General features: G+C 45.8%; 1 protein-coding gene across 2 annotated transcripts in view; it reads right to left on the bottom strand.

Moving 5' to 3' along the window:
* Positions 1 to 18,578, bottom strand: part of MYO19 (myosin XIX) — a 603,741-nt gene that overhangs the window by 467,565 nt on the left and 117,598 nt on the right. For both annotated transcript variants that reach the window (XM_086954910.1, XM_086954911.1), the window contains 2 exons: positions 16,232 to 16,376; positions 14,195 to 14,343 (listed from right to left, as the gene is read on the bottom strand). In XM_086954910.1, coding sequence (XP_086811036.1) covers positions 14,195 to 14,343; positions 16,232 to 16,376 — 294 coding nt within the window. The remainder of the gene's footprint in view (positions 1 to 14,194; positions 14,344 to 16,231; positions 16,377 to 18,578) is intronic.

Raw genomic sequence — 18,578 nt, 5'->3', positions numbered from 1 at the left:
CCTGTACATGACTGCGTGACTCTTACGGACGAACAGACTAGAAGTAGGGTTGACCTCAGAGACACGGCTTTTCCTGACCCTGACGGAGAGCTGTGGGTGGACGGTTCTTGCATCAAACTCCCCGATGGCACCACTTCAGCTGCCTATGCAGTCACCACGGCTCGAACTGTAGTCGAGACAGCCCGCATCACGCAACGATCTGCCCAGGCAGCGGAACTGATTGCCCTGACACGAGCCTGCATTCTAGCAGCAGGAACCACAGCGAACATTTACACCGACAGCCAGTACGCCTTCGGGGTGGTTCACCATTTTGGGCTCCTTTGGAGGGAAAGGGGATTCTTGACCTCAAACGGCACCCCCATTTTGCACGGGGATCTAGTCTCCGCCTTGATCGAAGCTGTCCTTCTCCCCAAAAAGCTTGCAGTCGTCAAATGCCAGGCACACAAAAAGGTGACAGACATTATTGGACAGGGAAATGCACTAGCCGACATCACTGCCCGAACGACAGCTGAAAATAGGACGACAACACATATGTACGTGACCAGGTCACAAGCAGAAAAATGGACTGACGCTAGGGACACTATTAGAGGCATTCAAATGGCTAGCACACAACACGAACTGACTGAATGGACACGGGTGGGATTAAAAGATGACGAAGGCTGCTGGCGGACAAAAGACACAAACAAATGGTTGCTACCTGACTCGTACCTGATTCCCATACTGACTATGGCACACTCCCCTGCCCACATAGGATCAGCCCCCATGATTGAACTTGTCTCCAGAGTTTGGCACAATGATAAAATCACAGACTCCGCCAAACGTCTGGTCCAACAATGCTTGATATGCCTGCAACACAACCCCGGGAAAGGAACTGTAGTACCCCGGGGAGGGTTTGGGGTCCCAAATCACCCGTTTGAAGTCCTGCAGATGGACTATATCCATCTAGACAGATGCCAAGGCCTGAAATATGTACTTGTTGTGGTATGCGCATTTAGCAAATGGGTGGAAGCATACCCAACCCGTGACAACACTGCTATGGCCACTGCAAAAGTACTGTTAAAGGAGTTTTTCCCCCGTTACGGCCTTTGTCGTATTTTATGGAGCGACAATGGCCCCCACTTCATAGCCGAAGTCATCCAGCTCATCTTAAAGGGGCTGGGCATCAAGCAGAAGTTCCACGCAGTCTTCCACCCCGAGTCTGCTGGACTTGTTGAGCGACACAATGCCACACTAAAGCTTAAACTGGCCAAGATAGTGGCTACCACGGGTCTGAAATGGCCAGACGCCCTCCCACTGGCATTGCTATCGATGCGTTCCACCCCCACCAAACATCACTTGACACCTTATGAGGTTGTTTTCGGTCGACCCATGAGTGTCTGGTCTGCACCGAAACCAACTTCCATTCATGACGTCTCGGACGTCCTAATGTCTGATTATCTGTATAAATTGACTGAAACCCTGTCTGTCATTCATCAGCAGGTGCAGCAGGCCATCCCCGATGCTTCCAGGGGTCCGGGTCACGCCATCCAACCTGGAGATTTCGTGCTGATCCGAAACTTTCAGTGGTCGAAGAGTTTGGAACCCCGGTGGACGGGCCCCTGGCAAGTGTTAATCACCACCCGGACGGCTCTTCGTGTGGACGGGAAACGGCACTGGCTGCACGCACACCACTGTAGGAAGGTCTCCTCGACCCTGGCCACGACAGAAAACATCGACAACCAAGAAGAGCTCCTGAACAAGGAACGACCGTCACTAACCTGCTATCCTGATACCGAAGCACTTGAACTTTCAAAATTCTCTGATCCCACTGTGCCATCCAGAGAAGGGTATTTCCTGCGTCGAAAGGAGGGAGCTTCGGCTAAGTAGACCACGGACTAAGTTAAATCTCAGAACGGTGACCTAAACACCACCAAGGGTCACCCGGAGAGAAGCTAAACGAAGTCTGTGGTTCTGCCCGCTACCGAGCACCTTAAAGATGATGGAAGCGCCAGATAAGAAGATGATGGAAGCGCCAAATAAGAAGATGATGGAAGCAACAGGAAATACCCACTACAGAAACCCAAGAACAGACAGACTCCACAGCTCAAAGACAATTGCACTCTTCATCACAATCCTTTTCTGCTTTCTCTTCATGACCACACTCTGGATTATGGAAGAAAATGCACCTGCTCACGAAACATTCCTGACCACTGCTCAGCCTACCACCATGAAGGAACATTATCTGATTTCGCTCTCTCCTCAACTCAGAGAGAGGCGAAAGGAGTTTTGGAATAACTCTTTCGTACAGCTACTTCACCAGCACAATCTCGCCACCAATGCCACCAACTGTTGGATCTGTGGGTTGCTACCCCACGCCACTGGACACTCGATACCATTCATCCCTTCACCCTTCTCAGTTCATGGCTCCTGCCTTGCTTGGCTGATCCTCCTGCAAGAAAGCTATAAGGACAATGCCACCTCCAGCAAAACCGTAACGCATTTCTTCCACGGGGTCTGGCGAAACAAAACAAAGACACACTTCTGCCCGCAGACCTCCAACGTCTCAATCCACATGGACATCCCTGCTAAAGAACGAATTGAAATGCAGGTGTTCAACAATCCAACCAGACCCACCTTCTCCTACCTGCGGAAACGAACGGCTGCCACTCTGACTGTGGCCCTGTCAGTCATCAACGTCACAGGCCACATGTGCATAGAAGGGCTTGGGACACAGCTGGTAGGCCGCAGTGCTTGCCGTTTTACCAGAACTTTGGACTCCACTGATCCACCTTCCTTTGTGTCGTCCCCAAACATGTATTTCGTCTGCGGCACAAAGGCTTACACCTGGCTCCCCAAAGGCTGGGGGGGGCACTTGTTTCATCTCCTTCATCCTTCCTCCGAATGATGTGGCTCCAGCGAATCATCATAGACAAAAACGAGCCAAGGACATTGAACAAGCCGACTCAACAGGAGCGCAGTTCCTCGATGCTATGAAGGGACTTGTTCCACTCTGGGGCCCGATGGCAAACAGCCGTGCCATCCGACATCTGACTCAGGCAGTTGAGACAACAATGAACATCACAGCTGGTATCCTTGCTAACAACACCGCCGAGCTTCAAGCGGTCCGCTTGGTGGCCCTCCAGAACCGCCTTGTCCTAGATGTGGTTCTTGCAGTCCGTGGTGGAGCATGCCGCATTATTGGGTCCAGCTGCTGTACATACATACCGGACAACTCACCCTCAGTGTACAAAGCCATCGAACATCTTCACAGACTCTCTTCAGAAGTCCACCAGGAACAGGAAGAATGGTCGCTTGGTGGTTGGTTCTGGAACACCGTTAAGAACTGGGGCTGGAGACTGTTCACCATTATCCTGATTCCTGTAGTTGTAATATGTGGTCTATGCTTAGGAATTCAATGTCTGCCACCTCTGTGTTCATTATGTACAAATTGTATTTGCCCTAAGACTGTGGACTTTGGAAACGAACGCATGGGAGCATTATATGATGCCGAGGTTAGGAATTTGATGAAGATTGACATTGAGTAGGCAAGTTGGCTAGATATGTTGAAAAGGGAGGACTGTTAAAAGTTAGGCTGCAAACGTCAACATTATCGGCGCCATCTTGCTCTTTTTGAGCCCATTCGTGCACGTAAGCGGCAGCCATTTTGAGCACCATGGCCTCCCTGCCCCTCGCTGATAGCCAGCGCGTCTCTCTCTCTCTCTCTCTCCTAACCTCGCAGGCATCCCCCGCACGCTGACAACCCCCCCGCTCTCACATGCCTTGGGTCATAAACCCCTCTTCAGCGCAGCTCTGCCTCGGAATCCCATCCTGTTCCCAGCGCGACACCTCCCTTCATTCCTTTCATGGTCCCAGGTCCTTTGATACAAACCCCCTTTTCCTGTGTGCCCGTTTGTCTTCCTCGTTCCCAGGCCGCCACCTGGCCCTGCGGATACTGTTTATTGCCACCCCCCCCGTACAGTAGGAAGCTTCCCCCATTAAAGGACCCTCGAATTGATCAAAGCCCCCACCCTATGAGATCCGATCAACCCCACACATTCCGTGAATCGGCGGAATGTCCAGCTGCGCGATAATCATCACCTGTTGTGACCGGGGTGGGGACTTCAACTGTAAATGTGTGTGGGAACGGGCCTGAAGGGGAGATTCCGAGGATGTCCTTTCATACTTCAAAGCATTGCAAGAATGTGTTACATGCAATAAAGATCATAAACTTGTGTATATGAGGCCAAGCCTCAGAGATGCGGCTAGAGCACCTCGTGACGATACTTGCTGTCCGAACTGATGTGTTCTCCTCTGGAGAGAATAAACCCCTTGTTTCCTGCCTTCCAGTCTCCAGCACCTGCCTCTTCATTGATTAATATTTTGTGGGTTAAAGAGGCGACACCGCCGGGCAATACTTAAGGATCTTTGTTTATTGGTTGCTTCCCACCTTTTTACACCCCTTCCCCTCCTCCAGTCCCCCTTGTCGCACCCTTCTCACTTGCAATACAATAAGATCTCGCTCAGCCTTTCAGAACACCTTGCATGCTGGCAGCGTCTCTTCCCCGATCAGAAACAATTTACGCAAACAATGTGCCTACACACTCGCTTTCCAACCTCAAAAACCCTTTATATTAGAAACAATTAGGAACACAGTTCCATTGTAGATATATCAAACCATCTCAACAGAATGCAACATTATCAATATAAATCCATAGAAATAAAGTCAAAACCATGTGTCTTTAAAATGCCACACAAGCATACTACAAATGAAAAAACAACAGGGTATTGTTTGATTGCGCATAAAAGCACATAGCAAAGAAAAACTTACAAAAATAAACAGATATAGATACTGTTTCCTTAAGGTCACTTCACACAAGTGCAGCATCCGGTCTATGCTGCTGACCTAGTTAACATTTTATTTTCTATCCTTGTCCTTACTTTAAAACACACACTCACACCGTAATATCTTTGCTGCCATCAGCTATTAGAATAGTGTTAACTGTACAGCTCATACCGAATACATCTTTTACATAATTACCACGGTTACAGCTGGGATCTTTCAAAGGATAAAATCACTTTACAGTCCTAGACTCACCCTAACATGTGGTGATTTTGGGGAATTTACACTGATTAAGGCCCATTTACTGTCCAGACTTCAGGGGACTGTTACAAGATCTCCTCCAAGGGAAAAGGCAGCCAGCGTGTAACACTATTATGGTGAGGCTTCAGTTTGATTGCTTTGTTTTGTAAAGCAAATGCTTTAGCCTCCCTCAAAAGACCCACCCGCTCTTTCCATTTACCCTCGATTGACAAGTGATCCACCGTCCTCTAGACATGTCCTGAGTCAATGTACCACCCCTCCCTTCCCTCTTGGTTACGTATCCGCCCCTCATCACTAGTAACTCTCTGTTGCATGAGCCATTGTATATTCAAAGATCACACAGGAAAATAGATATCCAGGTTGTATAGACTGGTTTCTGGTACCCCTTGGCATCGGACCTCACACAAGCCTTCCAAGTGTTGGTTATCAAAACGCCACCCAGGAAGAAGCACACGCAGAGGCAGGCATATATTCCTGAATCAGACTGCATGACCCAGTGTGTAGTAATTATATAACTATTCAATCCGTGGCGGGGGGTGCTAGGTGGCGCACTAGCGAACGGTAGCCTTTGTGTGAGGCTCCCGCCGTCTGGTGATATTTATCCTGTAAATCATCCTTTTTAGACTCTTTTGGGAACTGTGCTCATGAGCATCTGCACCACATAGCCTCCGACGCATTCTGGCCGAGTTTGGGGCGAATCGGAGTGAAACTGAGCTGGTGAGGCGCTGCAGTAACTTTGGCGACCTGGACCTGTGGAGCGAGCAGTGTCGGCGGTCGGCCACACCAACCACGCAAGACCGAGGCTTCCTTTGAGGCCTTAGGCCTCGCACAACGCGAGTCCCGCGGACGCGGCTTCGACCGCCCGTATCTCTACACCTGCCTACACGAGAGACATCAGGGACAGCTGCGGACCCTCTCCCCCCCCATGTCTGCCAAATATCACCCTGTGGTGTAGAGTGGGCCCTGCGGGGGGGGGGGGGGGTTTGAGAGGTTTACAGCCACGATATCTTGGCTGCATGAGGATACGGGCTGGGGCCCTCCCGACCACCTTTTCACTATAGGCGAGACGCCCGCCTGCAGGACTGCCCCCTCCGGGGACCCGGGAGACCGGTGAGGACAGTAGATGCACCCTTTGAGCGGTGAGTGAGATACCCGGAAAGGTTGCATAACCGCCAGGTCGAGGCCGCAGGGCGGACCTGCACAGAGCGGAACCTGAAAGTTATCCTATAAACTTGTGATCTCAGCATATTGGGCTGCATCCGGGGACAAGGAATGAGGGCAACCCCCAGAATTGGACCGTCGATCTAACAAGGAGCGTCCCTTGGAGCTAACTGGCCCTTGTGGAGTGGCTGCAATTGGCGGGACAAGATACAGGGAGGTGACGCTGGCGCACAGGTAGGGGACACTGCTCTGGCCTTCGCGTTTATCGGTCCGCTCTGCCCCTTTCTCCACCGCATTTTGGGCTGCATTCTGCTCAGTGAGGCTTATAGCGAACGGAATTCACGGCGAGGAGCCTGCGACGGACTAGGCCTGCAACGGTTGGGAATACCCTCTCCCCCTGGCCGGTGGAATCGATTGAGTAGTGCGATAGCCAATGCATGCGGTACAGGGTGAGCGGCCCCGTGATCGCTGCTCAGAACAACTCCAGGAAGAGCCCAATGTGCTAGGAAAGGTTTGTGCTTTTACCTATCCTTCTGCCTGACGACCCCCTCCCCCTCGCTCCACCCTTCTGTCCGTGACCGCTAGCAGGAGAGCTGGTACGTGGTCATTTGCGGGGAGCGGCTGATTGGCCTGGTCTGCTACGAGGATGGGAAGGCCAGACACGAGGCAACCGAAGCTCACCTTTGAGGCTGCCAAAAAGTCGAATCGCACTGGACCGGATCAGCAAAATTTGGCGGCCACTAGCAGAGCAACCGGGGGACCCTCGGAATCTACAGCGGATCTGCAAGATGTCCTTCGTGAAATGAGACAGGGTTTTGCTACGATAGCAGATAAAGTTGATAGAATGTCGTAACGCATGGATGCAGTGGTTCATAAACTAGATGCTCACGAAGAACGCCTGAAAGAAGCGGAGCAACGCATCTCGGACAACACCATGACGCGGCATACTTCGCAACTCTCCAGAATGGATAACCTGCTGCGGATAATTGCGGCCAAGAACGAGGATTTGGAGGCGAGGAGTAGACGTAACAACGTCCGTATAGTTGGTATTCCGTAGACGACCAACATGGGCAAGATGGAGGAATATGTGGAGAAACTATTGCTGGCGGCGATTGGCTCCGAGGCCTTTTCGCCCCAATTTATTGTGGAAAGGGCGCATCGTTAGTTGGGCCCTAGACCCAAACCGGGCACAGCTCCTAGACCTATCATTGCCCGATTATTGAATTACAGAGACAGAGATGTGGCTTTGCGGGCAGCTCGTAGCGCGAAATCGCTTTCATATGATGACAATTCCTTTACCATACACCCAAATTTCACCCCAATGGTGCAGGAGGAGCAGCGGAAGTTTCTAGATGTGAAAGCCAAGCTCCGCAACCTACAGATTGACTATGCACTGCTTTATCCAGCTCACCTGAGACTCACGTTCCAAGGTCGACAGAAATTATTTACGAAACCGCAGCAGGTGGAGGATTTCATTAAACACTACAAACGTTCTAACAGATACGCTGAAGAAATGGAAGAGGCTCCAGATTCACCGCACGAGTAAAATGGAGGAAGAGGAACAGTGACTGTCATGGACTGGAGTGCATGTTACTGACTTGATTACCCATCTGTGAGTACAGGACAGCTTATGTTGGGGGGGCCTCCACATTCTCTGTTAATTTTTCTTCTTGATTGATGAATAGATGTATGAGCGATGCAGTTTCCATGGTGCCTACGTCTATATGGCTGGGCACCCCTCTTTCCACTTGGCCGGGCTGCAGGTAATGCTGTGGCTCCGGTAGGTGTGAGGGGTTGTTGTGTTGCCACCTGGACATGTTCCCCAGCGGAAAATACCCTTGCTGTTGCTTTCTACTTCAGGCATATATTGGATCGCACCACGTCATATGAGGAGGAGACTTCAATGTAGCCATAACTCCTGGATTGGATAGGGCAGATGGGCAGACACAATATCATCCCAGGGCAAGGGAGACGTTAAGAGGCATTGTGGAAGATGGAGGACTTGTAGATGGCTGGAGACACACACACCCTGGACTTAGAGAAGGGACACATTTTACTTCCTACACAGGAACGTGGGCAAGGATAGACTACTGCCTTCTGTCCAGAGAATTGGCTCCGTGTAGAACAGCTGCCAGACATTTGGCCAGGACCCAGTCAGATCACTGTCCGGTATTGATTACACTAGCTATGCCGGGCTATGTTCGCCCCCGGCGTCCTTGGCAGCTACAGCCTACTGCCCTGTTAGACACGGTCTTTCGTGAAGAACTGAAGACAGACATAGAGGAATTTTTTCCCCGCACTAAAGACACTGTGGATAGCGTGGAGACGGTCTGGGAGGCCTTTAAGGTTACGGTCAGGGGTTGGTGCATAGCTAAGAGCTTTAGTGTCTTACGGGACATACAGCGCACAATGCGGATACTGGAGGGGGAATTGCAGGGGCTAGAGCGACAGATGTTGAGAGAGAGCACGGGCCTTTTGCAACAACAATTTCGACCCAAAATCTCGGAGTATGAGGCAGAGGCGCAGCGGGAGGTGCATTTCAGGGACAAGTATTGGCAAGCTCGCCAATATAATGAGGGAGATAGGCCTGGTAGGGCGTTGTCAGTGGCGGTGCGAGATGCACGGGGAGCTAGCACCATATTAGAACTAGTGGATGACTCGGGAGAGGCCTGTAGGGATAATGATCGTATATTGGCCACACTCCAAGCACACTATATGCAGTTATACACCTCCCTTTCCTCCGATGACATTGATCTCGAGGGATTTCTGGGAGAGCTGGTGCTTTACTGGCTGAGCGACGTCGATAGAATGTTTCTCAGCGCCCCGTTCAAATTGGACGAGATCAGAGATGCCATAATGTCCCTCAGCAATGGGAAAGTGCCCGGCTTAGATGGACTCCCATCTGAGTTTTATAAATGCTATATCGATATATTGGCTCTAGTGTTAGAAGTGTTTGAAGACTCATTAGAGGTTGGGATATTGCCCCACTCCATGAGAGAGGTGGTGATTACTTCCCTCCTTAAGCCGAGTAAAGACCCAACAGTGTGATTCTTATCGACCTTTGTCGTTACTTAACTGTGATGCTAAGATTCTTGCCAAAGTGTTGGCTACGAGACTTTCCCTACTCATGACCAGCATTATACTACCCGATCAGTTGGGATTTGTTCCAACGAGATCGACCTCCCATAACCTACGAACCGTCTTTCCACTCATACAAACAGTGGCCCCGGAACTCCCTTTGGCTGCGATATTCCTAGATGCATCCAAGGCGTTTGATTCCGTGGAATGACGGTATCTGTTTACTGTCCTGCATAAGATGGGCTTTCCTCCGGTTTTTGTGGGGTGGATACGTTTATTATACACTGCTCCTACAGCCAAGGTGCTGGCCAATGGTCACTTGTCGGAGGCCTTTGCGATCACTAGAGGCACCCGCCAGGGATGCCCCCTGTCCCCTCTATTGTTCGCTATAGCGATAGAACCATTGGCCTGTCGTATCGACAATTACTCAAAGATAGCTCCTTTCGTTGTTTTCAGAGACCGCTTTCAATTTCGCTATACGCGGACGATGTAACGCTCTATGTCAAAGCCCCTCGGAATAACCTAAATGCTCTATTGAGGGAGTTTGTTGCCTTTGGTGGGCTGTCTGGTGTAACGATAAACTGGGGGATATCACAGCTGTTCCCATTGACTGCTGCAGTATCGGAATTTCCACTGACTTACCCATTGGAAAGGTGCCATACTGATCTAAGATACTTAGGTATCCAAATAGCCAGAGATAGGGATGAGACACTCCGGCTAAATTATGGAACGGCCATTACCAAACTGACGGATTCGGTCTCGCGTTGGATAAGGCTTCCGTTATCGATGGCTGCCAGGGTCTCACTAATCAAAATGGTAGTCTTGCCTCGATTTCTTTATTATTTTCTCAACATACCATACTATCCAGGGTCCTTTTTTTCTAAGACATTGAAGTCTGAACTGATTCGGTTGGTATGGAGGGGTAGACAGGCACGACTCAAATGGGCTGTTATGGCGCAGCCTTATGACATTGGAGGTTTTGACATACCTGACTTTGAGATACATTATTTGAGTGCTCAGGCGTATTATTTGTATCACTGGATGAAACCTACTAGCTTTATGCCGCAGATAGCGGTTGAGGACTGGATCGCCCACCCGTTACCTTTAACTGGTATTGTATACGGTCCTGCTAGTGTTCTGGATACCCCGCCAACTACAGTGACTTGCACAGTGGATGCGTGGCAGAGGATAGGGCAGCGACTGCGGGCACCGATGCTCTACGCGCCCCGAATACCTCTGTCCTACCACCCTCAGATGGCGGTATTTCAAGAAGTGGGCTTCCGCAATATGTGTCGTCGACTCAATATAGGTACATGGGGTGACTTATTCCCTGGAGGAGTCTTCCGCTCACGGGAGCAATTCTTTGGTGAACACCCCCCCCCCCCCCCCCAGCCCTTAGGAGGTGTTTTATTATATCCGGCTGCGAGAAGGATTGAAAACAGTGCTCCCAGATTACCCCAAAGAACCCCCTTGCACGGCTCCCCTTAATGTGGTTCTGAATAGCGCAGATGGCACACATTTGGTGTCTAGCATGTACAGCAGCATGCGTGGTAATATACCGGCAGTTGTGGGTACGGCCAGGGTGCGTAGGGCTGAAGATCTTGGCAGAGAGGTGACGGATGAGCAGTGGGAGTACTGCTGTGGACTCGCGGGGACTCTGATGTCAAGTTGCCGTTTTAAAATAATCCATTATAAGTTTTTGAAAACGTATATCCGCGTATTAGGTAGCATACACTAACTGCGGATGTAATTGAGAAATGCAAGTCTGACGTGTGCTAAGCAAAGAGGGAGAGATATATATTGTATGCTAAATATGTGGTCTGCGCATTTGTTTTGTTGTTTCCATGTTGATTCGTTTTACTCGCCATCGCCATCTCTGCTATTAAGGATATACTGAACCTAGCTCAATACGCGGCCGGCCTGAAGTGGTTGTAGGCAGCTTGCTGTGTTAGTCTATTGTTCATTAATACTCACATATTGATGCTCAATGATTGCGATAACATGCTGCCGGCCATGCTGTGGTTGTGGGCGCAAGCTGTGTACATGTGCACAAATGATAAAGGTTTTTGAAAATAAAAAAAAAATAAAAAATGAAAATGAAAAAAAAAACGATTCAATCCGTGGCAGCATAGCTCCCAGGATAACGTGCTGCATCGCTAAACACTTATAAGGTCCCAAAGGCGAGATCTATTGGCTATGCCAATGCTTGTTTATATATGATGCTCTCCATAGGAATAAAGCAGTGGAGTTATTGTCCAAAATAAGTTATCTTGATGTGGCAGTTGGAATTGCTCCGTTTTTACGATCTGTGAAACTAAATTTTAATCATGAAACGTAGTGGGTTGGGGCGGGGTAGGGTAACCAGGATGGGGTCCTTTTAAATGTGTTAATTGTTTTAAATGTTTTAACTGTTAAGGGTGTTTTCTTTTTTTAGAATGTTTTATGGACAACTGTCTAAATAAAGTTGTTGCAGAACCTGAACCTGCATGGTGCAGAGAAGTTTGTAATCCCTAGCTGGTCAGCTCTGCCCCAAGCGGCAGGCCTTTTAATATCTTAAGTTAGCTTAAAGTGTAGCCTGCAGGGTACACATACATTTCTGAAGCAGATGGATTCTCCCGCCCCATTTTATTACTGATACTCCTCTGTGCTCTGGGTCTTTCATTCTCCCTACCTCACACCGGACTCATCTCTGACAAAGGGAATGTCTGGTGCCAGACGGCAGAAGACTATTTCCACAGAAAGCCTTTGGTGTATTGAGGAGAGGCCATTCATTGATTAGCATAATTTCAGCTTTCAATGAAGCTTTCAGAATCAGCTATTTCAGCAGTAAATTGTTGTGGGGACTGACAGTGAGACCACAAAAATTTGCACTATGAAGGTATGTATGTATGTATGTATGTATGTATGTATGTATATGGTTTTTTGTAACACAAACTTAGCAAAAAGGTAGTGGAGCGCTACTCATGGTCAAAGGTAACATTAAAGTCAGCAGGTAACAAGTGAGAAAGCAGAGTTGTGGACAATTAATGCATGTGGTGCAGTGTTCTTTAAAGAGGTGAGTCCTCAACTCTTTCCTAAACAGGAGTAGCGTTGGGGCTGTAGGTATCAGACCATTAACCATAAGCAGAAGTCACCAGTCAACCAGGTCTTTTAAAAATGTCTATTTTTTTGTTTTTTTAAAACTTTTTATTCATTTTCAATGTTGTGACAAAATAAGGCAGTCTTTTGCATAGAAGATCATCATAGCACCACATTTCACTGTTACACAAGTCAGTCATTATTTCAAATGCACAAGTCCGCCAGCCGCAAACAGTCGTATTCAAGCCCCTTCCCATCACCCATCTCATCTCAGTCCTCATTCGCTTCTGAATCCTCTTCCTCTCCATCTGGTGGGGGATCACAAATATTCCCTCTATATTTGTTCCATGCCCCCCAGATTTTAGTAAAATAGGTCTAATTTTTGATCTAAGATAATATTCTATACATTGACTTTATTCTTTATAGCACAGCATATGTTAAGGTATGAACAAGCTAGCGGTGTAAAATTTTGCCATCACTAAAGCAATAAACGGTGGTTGTCTTGGAAGAATTTGTCTGCATAGAATGGGGGGGTAGACAGTTTCTGTGTTATTTTGGTGTATTTGCATATACATTTTATTATAAGAATGCTAATGGATAAAATACATTTTTATACCTGGGAGTTGATAGACACACAGCTCCAGTGTATGTAGGTCTGTAGATTAGATATTGATCTGGTGGTGAATTTGGCCTGCATCCACTCCCAGGTCATGGCCAAAAAAGCCCATATGGGTTGGTCTTTCATGCAATCTTCTGGGCCAAGCCATTGTGCAGTCACAAAGTAGGTGTTATCATAAATGCACTGCTATTTATAGAAATATGGATGCGACCTGTGTACCATCACTGGGCTACTTACTAAATTGATGCTCAATTCACTGTGAGGCAGAGAGATCTGTGGTTCTGCATCTTGTTGTACTTTGGGTGTCTGGATGACTCATTGCCTATTTAGCACAACACAATAATTCTGATGTCTCAACAATGAGACAAAAACACAAGCTGCAATTGTTTTCGGAAATTTTGCAAAGATAAAAACAATAGCCTGAAGTGTTGCTAAATTTTCCTCAAAGATCCTCGTGTCGAATGTAGTCCACCAAGTTAAAAAGATTTTAACCGTCATGAAAAATACAGACTGCCTAAATACCAGTCTTGCATACATATTTATCATAAAAATGCTAATCGGTTTTAAATTCCAGAATCTAGCGAAACTTAATTATCACCTACTGAATAAAAGGGTCAAACTGTTTTTTTTTTTCTTTTTTTTTGCAGTCTACAATATTTACATCCTCAGATATCCTTGGGTGCTCCCTGCAAATTAACTAAGAAACAAGTAGTGCTCTATAAACGAAAGCTGAACATGCATTTATTTGAGCCGCAAGCTGATGTTCAGCTGGCTAGGACTAACATGAACCTGATTCCAGTGGGTCACTGGGACCATCCCTTTGGGAATCCCCAAAGGAATGGTCCCAGTGACCCACTTGAATCACGTTCATGTTAGTTACTAAGAGGCGTGTTTAGGGGTAATAACGCCACCTGCGGTGAACCTAAGAACAGATAAATCTTTATAATTTAAACAAGCTGTGCATCCACCCAGAACATTCAGCTGGCTAGGACACCACACTGCTTTCTCCCAACATGCATGCATGGTATGAGAGGTACAGGATCTTTTAGAAATTTTTCTTGTGTTTCAGGTCCCAGTAATTCCTAAATATGAAAGCAAACCTAGTCTACTGGCCACAAGTGTTCTTATTAAAATGTACTATGGTAACCTCACAATTAAATCATTAATAAGGCACTTACCTGAGGTCGAGGCGCTGTGTGATATTCCTTCATTAACTCAGGTGTATAGAGATGAAAAACAGGCCGGAATGGATTGACAGCCACAAGTGTGCAGCCAGCATTCGTATAAAAAACAGATGATGCGTACCTTGCTTGTAGACATTTCAATACTACAACAAAAAAGTAATTGTGCAAAGTCTGCTTAAAAGTTTTATGCAATCATTTTTCTAAAATTTGGGTTAAGAATTAACTTAAATAGTTTTTATTTTTTCATGCATAAGTATGTTTTCATTTTATACTTCAAAAAGATGGGAAAAAAGAAAAAGAATAAGATTTCTAGTAATCACAGCAAGATCACAGACCCCCTTTTATATTTTTACATCCAATACTAAAAAAAGGGAAAAAACCAACTGTATCATTCATTACACTATAGGAAAGCAACACACAGCCCTCACACAAGTGTTTTTTTTAGGTATATAACCCCAGAATCAAAGTACAAACTTGGTGATGTGAGTATGCATATCCTCTGCGGTTAATACCCAAGTGTGGGCTTTCCTCCAGAGAGATTTTGCATACTCTCAGATATTAACTATCCAAGGGTTCTGACTCGTAGTCACTTGATTGAACCCTTCCCATAGGCAAAAATCATCATAGCTATCCCAACAAAAGTTGAAAGAAATTGCTGCTACAGAGATTTGATGTTTGAAGGAGAAATACCGAGATGTTACAGATCAGTAAAGCAGCCGGGAAGTAGTAAAATAAGTAAGATACTTCCTACAAACTATTTCAGGAAGTGTACAAAACAAATTCTGTAGAGGCAGAGGCACCATGGTGTGATGCTGTTAGCTCAAGGGGTATTTGAAGCCTCCAACTAGGCCCTTTCTAGTGCAGTAGTTCTTCACCTTTTGACTTCTGTGGACCCCCCACCTAATTATTACTGGAACCAGGTGACTACCACTAATTCATTTTTGGAATCAGGAGACCCCCCCCAATGGGTCATTACTGGAAGCCGGGGAATCCCAGCCTAAGAATTTTCGATTATTTGAACTCCAAAACAATACACAAAAAATATTGCAAAAGGCATTGATCAAACAAACACACAAATGATTACATATTTTATTAAATTCAATTAATCAACATATTAAAAAAAAAGCAATAGGAAGGTCTGAGCTTTTCTAAATTCACTTGAAGCCACTCAATATCCATACTATATTCTGCTTGATGCACTGCTCCCACGAACCAGTCTAAGGATACTAGCTACATTTTTTAAACTCCAGTTTCAAATTCCTTCACATTTCCATAACGTTTTAAAATGTTCAAGTACACGATTTGCTTTTTATTTATATACACTTTATTAACCTGTTAATATTGTTTAATTTTCTAAGCAGTTCATGGACCCCTTAAATAGGCTTTGTGGACGCCCAGGGATCTATGGACCACAGGTTAAGAACCACTGGTCTAGTACCCATTTTGGTACACTGCTTCCGCACATTGCCCTAAAGTAGGTGGCATAAGCATCCTCTGCAAATATCTTACCTGGCCAACAGGTGATTAGTAATTTCTTTAAAACCCTAAAATGTTTAGTTGTATTTATTTTCACACCATGCATAGATGGTTACAATGTATTTTTGGGAAATCTGAACAGAATTTATCTTGATTTACTAGATGTTTACATGCCTTTTTTGCAACTGTACCATACTGTGTATTCCATTTCTTTTTGTGACTTCGATTTTATAGTTTCCGAAGAGCAAACTTGACCATAAAGGTATTGCTGGCACAGATAATGTGTTTTTATGGGTTCCCATTTTGGTAAACAGGATCCATCCAGCTATTATAGTAATATTAAGGGGTCGTAGGTTGGATATGCAGGCACACGGGAAGAGACAAGATTTTCACAAAGTGACAAGGCTACAATAAACTGGCTGCTGGTTCTTGAAAGCTGTAAAGTATTTTTTAGGACCTAGATGCTGAAGGGCATGGTGAGGCAATCTGGCCATGAAAGGGGGGTGGGGGGGTTGTACGCAGGAACATAATATCATTATAAGTAAGTAGTGGTACCTGTTGCAGTGTTCACTGGGTTAACCTTAGTAAGATCGTCAAACTGATGTAGTTTATCCTCCTCGATCAAGAAAGCCTTGACCTCGTCCTCAAATGAGTCGTTCAGGTTTGTGCGGCCCGGCGGATTCATCTTTGGTCCATTTTTCTATAAGAGAGAGATTAGGGAGAGATACTGAGGAATGACAAATCTCGGCGTTACATTTTTTAATTCAATACTATGCCAAATCTGGGACAACTGCTTGGTGTTAGATCGACAAGGTTTGTGTAGATAAGGCACCCCCCTATAGGGTAACTACCAGATCAGGGAAAAGGGGGGGAAAAAGAACAACAATCAGAACTATACAAAGATAGTATCCCTCTTGACCTATATTTCTTTTACATATGGCTTACAAAAAGCTCACATACGGGGCACAACAAAAAATGCTCTGCTACACATAGTACAAGTGTTTCATTTATACTTATTTTATATATTTCTTTTTTTTGTAGAAAAATATTTTTGTTTATATATTTTAAAGCATAGATAAATCAGTCCACAATTCAGGATACATGTTTTACAGAAAAAAACTGTGTAGATAATTCTACAGAATACAATGTGTACTAATCATATAGAACACAATTTATACGTTATTTACAAAAATCAGTCTTTTAGAAAAATCCAGACTCACAATCACCCCCATACATACATGCCTCTTATTCTTCTGCATACGCATCACTTGCACTCACTACAAACATACTACAGACCCCAGACTACAGACCCCAATACCACACTACATACACAGATGGAACCATAGGGGAGAGAGTCTTAACCCTCTGATGCTGTGCTGAGAACTAGGGTGTTACATACAAACTGGTCAACGCGCGTTTCAATGGCTTATTTTTCTTTCTTTGCCATCTTCTTCAGGACCTATTGCTTCGAAGATATATTGCGGGCTTAGTCTTCTGTGGGGGGACTACTAAGATTACAACACAACAATGTTGTTTCCTGTCTCCAAAGGCCGTTCTGAGTCGTCGTGGGCTCATTGTAAGGCTGTGATAAAGTAAACAGGGTACACTTAAAGGTTCTTACGCTTGTGGGCTCCCTACTGCCTATTAGTGATCATGGCTTAGTCGCAGGTATATTGTTGCTTCCAGACTAGTGGGGGGCACTTCTTTTCTGTCGCTCCTTATATTTTAATAACCTCCCACATGCGCTGGTTCATACCTCCCTCTTAGTTTGGCTGCTTGTGAGGAGGCTTTGATCCGCCGACCTCTCATATATAAATTCTGCATGCCTCTCTGGCGTCTACGGCATATTCATGTCTGCGAGTAGACATGAATATGCCGTAGACGCCAGAGACGCATGAAGAATTTATATACGAGAGGTCGGCGGATCAAAGCCTTCTCACAAGCAAGGGGTGAATGGGAGTCTGGATTTTTTTTAAAAGACTGATTTTTGTAAATAATGTATAAATTGTGTTCTATATGATTAGTACACATTGTATTATGTAAAATTATCTACACAGTTTTTTTCTGTAAAACATGTATCATGAAATTGTGGACTGATTTATCTACGCTTTAAAATATATAAACAAAAATATTTTTCTACAAAAAAACATATATAAAATAAAATAAGTATAAATAAAACACTTGTTCTACATGTAGCAGAGCTTTTTTTTTTTTTTGCTGTGCCCCGTATAGATCGACAAGGGTCTTGGAGCTTCCCTAATAATAAAGTTTTGTAAAAAACAAGACAAAAACAAGCACTGCCAAAGCAAAGAGGCCGGGAGCCAACGCAGACTGATTGGCTTTGCCAATGCTTGTTTCACAATACCTTTAAGCACTAATACCGTACACGATGACCTAGTTGCTTTACCTGAAAAGATGATGCTCATTTCATTTTCAGGCTTTGCTTAACGGCTATTTTATCAATTGACCAGCATTCTCAGAATACAGACATGTCTGCTGGTAAACCAGCCAATGCGTGGTCAAACTTAGAATGCTCTACTCCTAGAATGCGAGGTCCCACAGCTCTACTATCTGGTTTTGCATAATGCCCATGTGCCACGATACCTTTTGAAGACATTTGGTACCTTACACAAACATTTTTACTATTTATAACTTTTAAAGTCATGTATAGTAGTGGCAGGGGAGGTGTTTTGGGGGTTATAGAAAATACAGAATGTGTATGGTAGTGCAAGTCACAGCAATAGCTCTGCAGCCGGTAGAACTTCGGAAAGTCAGACGGTGCTGGGCTACAATCAGCCTTAAGAGGTACAGCTTACAGAGAAGGCCAGGCCTTTTGAGAAAACGTGGTTTTGTGTTTTTTGAAAACCAGCGTTCTGGGTGCACGGAACACCTCTCACTGACT

Source organism: Lissotriton vulgaris, chromosome 2_1, assembly GCF_964263255.1.
Source record: "Lissotriton vulgaris chromosome 2_1, aLisVul1.2, whole genome shotgun sequence".
Lineage (NCBI taxonomy): Eukaryota > Metazoa > Chordata > Amphibia > Caudata > Salamandridae > Lissotriton > Lissotriton vulgaris.
The sequence above is the reverse complement of the archived record's forward strand: the minus strand, read 5'-3'. Positions and strand labels throughout refer to the sequence as shown.